We start from the raw sequence: 12,264 nt of genomic DNA, 5'->3' as shown, positions 1-12,264 counted from the left end.
ATTTTTTATAATTCAAAAAAAATATATATATATATATAGATCAACTCATTATTTAAAATTCACAAAAATATGCACTATATTACTGTAAACTTTATAACAATAACTGTTTTTACAAAATAACTGTTTTCATCAAATTATTTAAATTAATTAAAGATTAAAAATATATCTCCGCGCTATAGCGCGGGTTAATCCCTAGTACAAAATTAATACATGTTGACATGTTTTGTTGTTTGTTTCGTAATTAGCAATTAAATATCGTTTGTTTCGTAATTAGCAATTAAATATCTTTTGCTTCGTAGTAGTTAGTTTTAGTTTTGGCTTTCAAACGTCTACGATTATCGATAAAAAGATAAAAAAGGTTAAGTAGCTTAATTTTTTTCGAGTTCAATAAATTTAACGTATTGTTGTCGCCAGCAACTACGGAAAACACATGTTCAATCACTGAAAACCAACTACAAAGGAAACGAACTAGGCCAGGCTCGATCATATGTGTATTTTTGAATTCACCATTGGTAACTATGAAGAAGCGTGAAAGCAAAGATTTAGAATTGTGGAATTAGTCTCCTCGAGAACATGTATCTTCTTGTTGCAGTGGACATTTGTAAATATCAAGAAATAATTGTCTTTCTTTCTTTTCATGATTGCTTATACATTCAGAGACTATACAACACAACAACAAAGAGATCTACATTTCACACTGAACAAAATGGTAAGGGATGTTTATATACACTAGTCATATTCACACAAAAATAAAACAGAAGCAATCAACTTGGAGGTGATGATCGACCGTACTACCTCATCTCATAACTTACCACCACGTAGTGCGAACAGGTTAGAACCACTCAGCCATGCATTTAGGGTAAAGCTCACTCTCAGTAGCAATGGAGGAGAGGCCACGAAGCTCTTTCTGAACTTTCCGTCTCTCGTAAAAGACTGAGCACGCAAGAGAAGTGCATTTCACTCCGCATTCCACCACCCAGTCTCCCCCACCACAGTGTCTGCATATCTACAGATAATAAAATTAAGTTATGGACCAAGAAAGTTGGAAATGCATCTACACAAATTCACCAAGTTCTTGTTCAACAAATAGCCGGGCATTTCTTAAACAAGTCTCCACTCTTCAGCACAATATATTTTGCAGTTACCATGAGATGAAACAGTGCGTTCCAACTCAAACTGTGTGCAAGATTAAATGCAAATGCTCACGTCAGAAAGTGTAAAGGTTTTTCATGAAGCATGATTCACGATCTGTAAACAATTCATATAAGTGTTAGATTTTGGAGTACTTACTGTGGCTAGATGTTGCATCTCTCTCTCCAATTTCGTAGTCTTCCAAACAATGGTTGCAGCAGCAGCACTTTCATTTTTGAGGCACCGATTGCATAGCTGAGCAGATGCCTGAACAACTTCCCCACACAAGAAGCAATGTTTCGAGGGATAAAAGTAATCAATTCTAGCTTTGTGCGAGTTTCTAGAGTTTATGGGACGTTGACCAAGGGAGCTTCTTGTGGGACGGGGCATCTCCAAAAACCACTGGTTTAAGTCTGCACCCACAAGTCCAAATACCCTTTGCAGAGCTGGTATAATTTGTTTGTTGATGTAGTATAAGTCATTCAACCGGTAAGGCGAATCAATGTCCAAAAGAACCAGTGGGTCCACCACCATATCAACAAGTCGAGCTCCTGGCTCCCCATGGATCACAACATAAGGCACTCGTTCAGCATAGCGTGGTTCTGTCCGAGGGTCTGCTCTCATTGATTTGGTTGCCACAATAGCTGCTGGAGGGAGGAGTGAAGAGTCTCTTGTGCTATAAGTCCCCAACCGAACTTCTTTTGCAAAGATAAAATCTTGAAGTGACACTCTCCCTTGTAGTATCCGCTTCCACTGTCTATACAAGTATGACTTAACCTTCACAATGAAAAGAGAAGAGCAGGTATATAAGCCACTGCAGTTTTCAGCTGACAATTTTGAAAGAGCAAAAGAGAACAAACTTTTACCTTAGAGATGTTCTTTTTTTCAAAAAAGAGTCTCAATGACTGCTCCATAGTTTTTGCAACAGCTGCACAAGTGTCTCTTCGAACAGTTTCAATACCTTTTGCATCGAATATAGGTTCATTCTGATCGGGACTTTCATAACTGTACCCAACATACCGCTTTTTCGTAAGAAGGAAACAAGGTTGATAGACTTTCTCCATCTTTAGAGTGACTGGGTGTGGGTTCATTTCAGTTATTGCAGATGCAACCTCTTGTCCGACTACAAAAGCTTCTTTTACAGTTCGTCCTTTGAGAAGGACAAACATACTACACAAGTTATTAAAAAAGCATGAGGCAATACGGACGGAAGAAGCAAATAAAGAAACTGTGATGCACAATTCACTTCATCAAGATGAGTAGATATGGAAATTACCTATCGGTGTCGCCATATACAACTCTAGCGTTCCAATTTTCATTGGCATTGACGAACGAAATAGCCTTTTCAAGTGTGCTACGACCACACTGGACAATACTATCTGCCAGCTCTGCACAAGGCATTCGACCACTGAAGCCAGCAGCAGTATAGCCATAAGTCACATTTGCTATCAGCTTTAAAGCAAGCTGCCTCGCATTAAATATCTGAAAGAAAACACCGTACACCAAAAATATTGGAACCAAAAATCTTGTGTTACTCAGCCAATCATGGACTCTGATCAAGATAACCATACCCGGTGAAGAACTGCTTCTGACGGAGTCAACTTCTTCATTGCTTTTTTCACCATTATTCTTGTAGATAGAATTTCCTCTAGCAGCCTTGGTAAAATTCCTCTGCGCGCCTACATGTAAGAAGAGGAGGTGACTGTTACACTTAAGTTAATCAAGAAAAAGATGAGTCAACGCAGAAAAGAATGATACTACTGGGAACTGAGATCATTTTTTTTTTTTTGTATTGAATATCCTGAATTTAGATTCAAGATGCATATTACCTCTGATGGCACGTACATCACACTGTTTGGGGTCTGCAGGATCTGATTAAAATCGTGAAGAACATTAAGGTCCAGTGAGTATGAGCTGACCCCAAGGGTGTTCATCTTCAAATGTGCAAGTTTTCCGAGGCATGTGCAAAAGCACAGATTATATGCTATAATCATTGAAGGGTAAAGAGATTGAAAGTCCAACACAATAACAGGATCATCATAGAAGGCAGATTCTGGTTCCATCACAAGAGGTACACATTCCATAGCTGGCTGAGAAGCAACCTACAGGATCACTTGATTTAGTTAGAACAAAGCTAACGAGTAAGAAGGGCGTGAAAACATTATGGAGATTAACTGCAAGACATGTCATGAATGCTATCATAAGGAAAAAACAATCTATGGCGATAAAGGTATTAAAACGAGGTAGCGGAAAAAGCAAACCTGTTGGTTTCCTGGAGAGATAGCAAGATAATTTTGTGTATGTGCTAATCTCAGAAGCATGGATTCTACTCTGTATTGGGAACCTCGGGAGAGAACTGAGAAGAAGTCGATGCCAAAAACACGAGCAAGTTCTGACGTACGATTTATCTGCAAACAATGATTTAGTAAGATAAACAACTTGCACACAATTCACTTTACAAATCAAGTTGAAAATGCTACATACCATGTCAAGTTGGCTCATTATCTCAAGGTTCAGATTTGCTCGGCGAATCACATATTCTATGCATCGATATCGTGCACCCGCAGGACCACTTGAAAACCATTGCGTCAATACTTTATAAGGGATTGATGGAATCTTCTGCCTCAAAACAGCCTCCGACACAGCTTCAATCGTGTACATGTTGAGTTTCACTTCCCCGCGAATCAAACGCCATGCATTGAGAACAATTCTACCTCCAACATGAACACCACTAGCATGTGTGCGTCCCCACTCGTCCTCAATTACCACTTCTTCTACTTGAGCATGATCACTTAGCAACGGATCTGGCAGCAGATTATTACCAAGATTTCTCTTGTCTGAATCGTTTTTTGTGGTCGGAGATGGCGTCCTAGATATATTTTTGAGAAATCCAATACCAAGATGTGTAGCCCTTTCAGCTAGAAAACCAAGAGATCCACCCTGTATATCCCAGCCCACAAGAATATCTGGATCCCATTTACATAAAGTCTCAATAAAACAACTGAATAGTTGCTTCTCTTCAAGGAAGACAGACAACTTGCATCCAGATAGGCCATCAACATTTCTGTAGTAAGATAACAATATCGAAAAAAGAATATTAGAGTAAGAAAATGATTGAAGTTCATGATAGCATTACACGCATAATAAAAGCACGAATACATCAGCTGCAAAATTTCTAAGAACCCAGGGTATTTTACCTCTGATAAATCCTATCTGGACTAAATACTAGCACGAATACTTCAGCTGCAAAACTATTGTCATTCTGCACGACGAGAGCTATGACATTGACCGAATCAAATCGTGGATCAGGTCGCAGGTCTCCTCTAGACTCTGCATGAACCTGTACGTTTATAGATATTGACATGTATCAACGAAACTTTTCCCAGAGAACATCATCTTATTATATTAAGGGCATTCATTTTTACTACAGAAGGCATTTTAGTAACAGCATTAACAAAATATAATAGGCATGTTCATTCATCTCTAAAAGATGAGCAACATATATTACTTAATTAATTATTTCCTAAGACAAGCTTTAGAATTTGAAACCCTAAATGACCTGCACATTTGACTTTCTAACTCCAAATATCCTCAAGCATTGAACAAATGCTTACTTAAGTAATTGCAAAATCAACAAACATTATCTTGTTCGCTGTGAGGCTCGAGGAAGGTAAACTGTGGCATGGGACATTCATTCTTTTATAGTTGCGGTGAGCTTTATTACATGAAATGAGGATTTCACAGTCTCCATGACTAACCTATGTGTGCAAGCCATTTGATGGATCTTATTAGTTATGTGTGTAGCTTCACAAAAAAAGGGGTTAAGTTAAAGCACCTCTATACTCAGCACAGTAAGCTGTTGCCCAGCTCCCATGCTTGCAGGATCTCGGAATCCAATTTGACTTAAGGGAGTGGACCCTGATTTCCCCTCAGGAGCTGAAATCTGAGACATCTCTTGTGAAACACTGGTCTGCAAATTAAGGTTAAGAAACTTTCTTTTGCTTTCATGATCTATCTCAGACTCCGTATGAGCATTTGATTCTGAATTCACAAAAACGTTATTATGCTGCTCCACTTTCTCAAATACAGACATGACATTAGATGCAGACGCATGATCATCTCCTAGTGGTTGTTTTTCTGCATCAATAGTTAATTCTCCTGGACCTGGAAAAATTCAAACGTTACCATTAATTCCAGTTGCTTTTACAGCATCCAACACTGTAATGACTATTAATCAGGGACAGTAACAAGGCTTTAAGCAATGTATATTGAACTTTTGATAAGTCAGTGCCTTCCGGCTAACTCTACACAATACCTTTGTGATTCGATATCCATTGTGAAACAGAATCCACAGAAGGGGGTGAAAAGGCAGGGGTCAGTAGGTAAAGGTTGGAGCCGTCATTGAGATGATGCAAGGGAATACCGAGAGAAGCTCCTTGGAAAAAGTGTTTCTTTTCGTCCTCGTTGACTTCGGTGTCCTCCAACTGTTTGTCCCTGGCCTGATGAAATTGGACGGGACTTTCATGAGAATGTGAAGAACCCTGCAGTCCAGCACTAAGGCAATCGAGAGAAGGAGGCTTCTTGCTTAAGGTTAGGCATATTAACCTTCCTGTATCAACAATTACATTGGCAGTTGACTCTTGCTCATCCCCAGATTTTTGGACATTGTTTATATCATCAATCCCAACATGTTTGTTGCTAGACACCAATATTCCTGATTCCACAGTTTTTGATTCCTTACCAAGTGGAACAGTGGCAGATAAAAAATTCCTCGAAACTTCAGCATTGTTTTGACCTGCTGTCTCTTTAGCCGAACATCTATCAACAGAATGAAGTTCGGATGACTCATAATTTCCTGCATCTATAGGAGATAAAGTTTGAGGAGCATCGCCAAATGAACATCCAGTAACTTCTGCAGAAAGGGCAGGATCTTGTTTCTTGGCCTCATATCTCAAGGTAGCAATGCACTCCTTCCCGTCCCGAGAGTCTCTAGTCTGTGGCAAAACCTTCCTAACCTTTATATTTTGTGAAGCAGGCGAGCATGACCGCTTTTTTCTCATTAAGTCCCGCAGCGAACATCGAGCCAAAACGTTCCCGTCAATGGTGTTACAAACATCTGCTTGATGTTCTTTGACTGGAACATCAAGGCTGTCTTTCATCTCTTTCATGGGGTCGGAATCAATCTTTGTCAGACCAAGTTTATCACTAGCATTTGTACTGTCGAAGTCCTCTTGAAGATTTTTTGTCAACGAAAAAGGTAAAGGCCCCCATACAGATTTGGTAGGCTTGTTGCTCCTAGAGAAGCTCCTATTCTTATTCTCCATCACTTCACTCGTACGAAAATCACTTTTTCTGTATCTCTGGAATGAATTTTCGCTTGATGCAGTTGAAGTTGACATATTTGGAACATCACTAGAGACTTCTGTGTCAAGGGAATGTTTCCCTGATGAAGTTATAGGATTCTGGCTATCAAGATTAGTATGCAAAGCTCCTTTTGTCGAGCTCCCGAAGTCTGGTTGATCATCCTGGGAATCAAGAATGTCTTGACATTCCTTTTGGGATTGGCTCACATAATCTGTACTAGCCATTTCAAGAACCTTGTTAATGGACGCTAAAGGCAATAGAGGACTAAGGATGGTTTCTCGGAGAATTTCATCATCAGAGTTTATGTCCTCTGCCGCCTGGGATGAGGCAAACCACTTAAAGAGACCCAAGGCTTCAGCATCTTGTATTTCAGCAGGTGTATCTCTGTCAGTGGGCGTTTCCATTGATGCTTCTCCACTCCTCTCATCAAGGGGAGAAAGCTTTTCTGATGCAGGGAACTCACTCCCTGTATCAACCATCTGATTCAAAACCTGCAGATCCGTAGTCTCAGGTTTGACGTGCACATCTGAACCGGCTGAAGAAACTGCAGTAGGCTTCATATCATAAGGAGACAATCCAACTTCGCGATGCATTTCCTTTAGCATATTCTCAAACCCAGCATAATGTGACATAGTCTTCAGCACATCAGCTGCAGAGGGCTTTCCGGGATCAGGAGGTATAGGTGCATCATCCACACCAGTCCTTTCATACTCCTCCTGACACAAAGTTGACGAGGTTGGGTAAGGGAAGACCAACTAAATTACATCAACGTATAAAGCCAAGAAAGTTAGGATAAACCTCCCAAATTGCCACCAGCGACTGAACCATCTTAGTATCAGACTGGGCTTGTGAGAGGGAGTTGTACATTTTAAATTGTTGATTGAGAATATCTGCAAGAGAAGAAACTAGTTCAAAGGTCCGTTCATATATTCTGAAACAAAAACAATTATATTTAGTTTCAGGAAAATTACCACTAATAGTAGTATCTCCCTCAAGTTCACAGAGACTTTGACGTCTGCAATGGTGGCTATGTTGGCTCTGGCTAAACGGTGTATCAGATTCTTCAGAAATATTCCACATCCATTGACCAGGGATTGTTGACAAACTCCAAACAGGGAAATTGACGGTTGCAGCCGGACTTGAATCTGCCTGCTACATTATTTCAGTATTGTGAAATAAAAGTAGAAACTATCAGACAATATGTTTCCAAGCTGCAAGTATCTACCATTGAACTAGCCATTTCGTCAATCCCTTGTCCCACACATTCATCCAAGTCAAATCTCCTTGGACGGAAATGGTGAGGCACAGGGCTACGGAACTTCATCTTTGATATATGTACATGACCCATTCCATACAAATTATAGTCAACCTATCAAATCAAATTAAAGAAACTTCAGTAGTGGACTTTCAGGCACCAGTTTTAACCTCTCGAAAGTACTTAGTGTATTATATCAATCTGGAAGTTACGTCATATGTGAAATTGCTAAAACTAGATAAGAGTACCTAGTCGCTAAAGATTTCTTTTAAATACATAGCAACGACAAATTACCAGAAACTGGAGAATAAAAGGAATATGAGACTCGTAAGGCTGCAAGCTTTTACCAAGAACAGCACCTGCCTAGAGAGAGAGAGAAAACAAAACAAACGCTCATTACAAAAGGCAGATGAAAATGGTAATCAGGATACTATTTTCACTGAGAACAGTGGTGGAGTGGAATCATAAGAAGATATCATACCAGAAGAAGACTGGCAGCACGAGCCACATCGTGTGGATGGTAACTATTATACTATTAAGGTGAACAAATAATAAGAAAGGGTACTGCTCGAAAAGCAAATATACAGGATACAGATAAATCTTCACAAATGCCTCCTCCGTTGAATGGTATCCATAAAACTTCTTTGCTCTAACAATCTCACAATCATGGACATGTTGCCTTTTTGAAGCAGCGCTACCCTTAAGCTACAAGTCCATATCAAGTACAATCAGGGAGGAATACTGATTTAAGACACATTAGTGAGAACAAACAAAGTCGGAAACAAAAGAAAAAAAAAAACCATAAAACGCAGCTCATAGTCAAGAGTCAAAAGACCAAGAAATCACGGCTCACAATGTATGTATGTATGTATGTATGTAAAATACACACCTTTAAAGCCTTCTCCAACTCAAGTGATACAGCAGGTATATTTCCATCAACTGAAGCAGAGAAGAAAAAACACGAAAAATGTCATTGGTGCTTGACTAGCTAATTGCGGTACATGTTACCAAGGAATTGCTTCGTACCTCCTTTATGATGATCAAGAGGAATTTCAGAGCATGGAATGTAGAGATATGGAATAGCCTGCAAGAGAAAACACAAATAAGGAACTAGCAAACAACAAAATTTCTTAACAAGAAAGTAAAAATTATTTATCTTACACGATGAATGTGCAAGCAAGTCTTCTGACCAGCAGGTGTTGAGCCATAGATCCTTATAACAGGGACTTCGTTTACTTGGCCACCTTATATTGCCAAAAACAAATCAGATAGAACAAAGTCAAAAATTTGACATTTATCTAGTAAGAAGACTATACAACGACAATGGAGCACTATTTTTCATTTCCATGGTCTTCCCAACTATAAAAGTCAAAAATTTCTCAAACCTACAAACTCTAGTGAACCGTTTGATTCAACAAGCCGAAGACTTTACCTTGGAAGCTACTGTAGCAGATATCAAATCCAGGGATCGGAGAAGCCATGTAGTAATCGATCGAAACAATCCGTAGGCTAAAAACATTGGAACCCGACAGAGAATCAGCCATGGCTGCCTCTAAGACTTTGACCGGAACCGGAACCCCGAAATTGTTATTCCCGCCGGTGGATTCTCCACAGGGCTGGACAAAATCCGAAACCGACTAATCAAACCGACACAAACTGACCATTCAGTTTTTAAAATTTTTAAACCAAAACGGTTTTAGTTCGGTTTCACTTTGGTTTTTTTCCATTTATAATCAAACCACGGGGTAAAACATCAATTATTGGGCCGAATCAGTTAATGGGCCGGTCCAAACTTGTCCAAATAATGATATTATGTTTACGACAAACAATTTCATCCGTATGCGGGCTACAAATGCATAAATCAAACATTAGAATTAAAAAAATAATTTAATAATTATATGTTATTATATTTCTATTATTTTTTATTTATTTATACTAAATTAGAAATCTGAATGAATTTTTTTAAAAAAGAAAAATTAAAATCGATAATTATTTACAAATGATAATTAATTCAAGTATACTATTTAATAATACAATTTTTCACCATATCCATTACATACAATTTCATTGACACTTTCAAATAAAAACGAATTGATATGATCTTTTTAAAATTTCCTCTATCATAACCTACAAACTCCACACACATATTTTGCAGATCGATTGTGATTCTTTATAGTTCTAGAGGTTATGTTGGTAATTATTTTTAAAAAACTATGTAGAAGAAAAGAGAGCTAGAAACCATGACGTTATTTTAAGGTTGGTGTTTCAACATTTTCATTGGCCCCGTTGAGTTGGAGATTGATAGGATCAAAGATTCATAGTATTGGAAATTTTCTCAAACAAATATCAGCATCATAAGCCAATTATTTTGTTTAAATATATTATCAATGTTTTCTATGTATAAATTTTTATTTTGTTTTCGTATGAAACTCAATTCATAATTTTATCCACAGTTGCTCCTTATATAGTAGCAACAAAAGAATTTCTTTGTTCTCTGTGATTTGTCGATTATTTTTTGTTATCTTGTGGATCATGCAATAAATAAAAATTATTAGAATCACTAAATTTTCATAGTTAGAAAGTATGAGTTCCATAGCACATACAAAATGTAACTGAAATTTAGAAATTTATGTAAAATTTAGATGTTTTATATATATGTTATCGTCACAATAGATCAATAAATTAACATTTACTTTTATTATAAATCTGTGTAAAAATAATATTAAATATTAATTTTGTGTATTTTTGAAATATTTATTAACATATAATATATTCTTTTTATATGGTTGACAGCCTTATCAAAGCCATCGAATACGAACATATAATATTTTTTCTATATTTTAAAAAAAACCAACAAATGAAAGGATTATATTCAGTACAATCTTCATGAATCAATTCATAGAGAAATCCATAAGAAAGTTGTGATTGGTTCCTTATGTGTGCTTTAATAAATTTTAGAAACAAAGAATCAAGTTTGCAATGAGCAGCAGCAACATCAACACTGAACTGCTTTAGACGAAGTAATTTCTTTCTCAGTTTGATTTCATCATCATGCTGAATCCAAAAAAAAAAACCACGAGCCACCAAATGTATTAAGAAACAAAATATGTGACTTGAACCAAAAGGTAAAACGATTAAATTGTTTTCCTTCGAGAGGCTTCTTCATCTTTTGATGTCCTCATGTCTTAAATTTATTCTCTGTTATTACAATACTCTTTGATTGCACTATCTTCTGCATAAGTGTCGTCTCCTACTTTTTCTCTCTTGAAGTATATACTCTGGAGTCATAAAAAGTCACTAAACTAAACCACTTTTAAACACAAAAAACTTATCTTTAGAGACATTTAGATAGAAAAACACATACGATGAACAAACATTGATCAATACTCTGTTTTTTCAGAAACTGCAGGAAAAATGAAGAAGAGAAAGCAGAGGACCACTCCTTAGTTAAAAGTGAAAGGAACCGAGATGTTTGAAGTGGAGGTGGTGTTCGTAGCGGAGGATTCAATGAGAACGTCAGTTGGCAGAGACGACGACGTCAACGATTAACTCTTATTATTGTAATTATGGTTGGCTCGATGAACATAGTATGTTTTGGCCTTTTAGTAGGATAAGGGCACTTGTAAATTTGTAATGAACATTCCACCAGCAGAGTAAATCTTCTCTCTGTAGCTTTCTTTTCTTTTTTTTTCTTTAAAAAATATAACTTTAAAGAACTGATACGGCTTCTGAGTTTGCGAAGGAAACTATCCTTGAGATTAAGGCCATCACATCTTAATTTCCCATCGTGTGATATCTTATTGCCTCCACTAAGTTTTTTTGTCAGATGAAATTGAACCATCTTATATACACAAAATGATCAGTCAGTCAGTAACTTTTAGGCCATAAGATCTAAACATATCGATTAATAGTTTATAGAAGTAAGTAGACAGTACTAAAAGAAAATCACGACTATGGAAACAGTAAATTATTTGTATCTCTAGAGTTAAAGCTGGATTCTCGGCTAGATGCCTAAGTGGCTCAAGTAAAGCCAAACTTACCGCACAAGTAGAAAAGAGAAAAAAAACTATTGCAAGTGTAATAGAGGATATTTTGTAAAGCACAAGCAAAATTATTGTAAAAAAGATCAAATAATAATCACACAAAAAGCATCTTTTTCTGTTTCAGTTTGGAAATTGGTCTTAATATCTTTACAACGACCAAACCAAAATTTGTAACCCAAGAGGTACGATCAAAAAAAACTGATAACATAAATATTTTTATAAACAACATGAACCAAATCCATTTAATACTATAAAGAATAAACAAAATGAAAATATAGTGATGAATCATCACCGATTTAATCCAGAATTGAGGATACTTGGCCATAGAGAACAAAAAATAATGTGAGGATACTTGACTTCGGCGAGTGAATTTGAGATCGGAAGGTGTATAGGTTTATAGAGATTGGTGTGTATAGATTCATATGATGTACTTGTTAGCACTGCTCTCGAATATCCCTTGGGATACAACTT

At 37.1% G+C, this 12,264-nt stretch overlaps 1 protein-coding gene across 6 annotated transcripts; it reads right to left on the bottom strand.

Annotated features, from left to right (window-relative positions):
* Positions 1-568: 568 nt before the first annotated feature.
* On the bottom strand, positions 569-9,393 carry LOC18007883 (DNA polymerase zeta catalytic subunit). 6 transcript variants are annotated; one of them, XM_024158283.1, is made up of 21 exons: positions 9,183-9,393; positions 8,912-8,994; positions 8,777-8,834; positions 8,640-8,689; positions 8,343-8,455; positions 8,232-8,274; positions 8,045-8,113; positions 7,721-7,864; positions 7,467-7,647; positions 7,294-7,385; positions 5,447-7,211; positions 4,967-5,295; positions 4,329-4,471; positions 3,616-4,195; positions 3,393-3,539; positions 2,961-3,233; positions 2,703-2,810; positions 2,408-2,613; positions 1,998-2,301; positions 1,291-1,908; positions 569-1,006 (listed from the first exon to the last, which is right to left on the bottom strand). In XM_024158283.1, exons 1-21 carry the CDS (start codon positions 9,292-9,294, stop codon positions 833-835), a joined length of 5,592 nt encoding a protein of 1,863 aa, XP_024014051.1. In that variant the 5' UTR covers positions 9,295-9,393; the 3' UTR covers positions 569-832. The 6 variants fall into 6 exon arrangements, with proteins under 6 accessions (XP_024014051.1, XP_024014100.1, XP_024014016.1 ...); XM_024158332.1 differs by having other exon boundaries at positions 7,467-7,644; XM_024158248.1 differs by having other exon boundaries at positions 7,294-7,644.
* Positions 9,394-12,264: the final 2,871 nt, after the last annotated feature.

Source organism: Eutrema salsugineum, unplaced genomic scaffold (assembly GCF_000478725.1).
Source record: "Eutrema salsugineum unplaced genomic scaffold, Eutsalg1_0 scaffold_9, whole genome shotgun sequence".
Taxonomy (NCBI): Eukaryota; Viridiplantae; Streptophyta; class Magnoliopsida; order Brassicales; family Brassicaceae; genus Eutrema; species Eutrema salsugineum.
The sequence above is the reverse complement of the archived record's forward strand: the minus strand, read 5'-3'. Positions and strand labels throughout refer to the sequence as shown.

Bases quoted from the DNA above. Each gene is read 5' to 3' on its own strand.
- LOC18007883 (XM_024158248.1), bottom strand. From the start codon at position 9,294: ATGGCTGATTCTCTGTCGGGTTCCAATGTTTTTAGCCTACGGATTGTT. The intron at 7,865-8,044 runs GTAATTTGTCGT...TTGATTTGATAG, and splicing joins CTTTTATTCTCCAGTTTCTG to GTTGACTATAATTTGTATGG. The intron at 2,614-2,702 runs GTATGGTTATCT...GTTTTCTTTCAG, and splicing joins CAGAAGCAGTTCTTCACCGG to ATATTTAATGCGAGGCAGCT.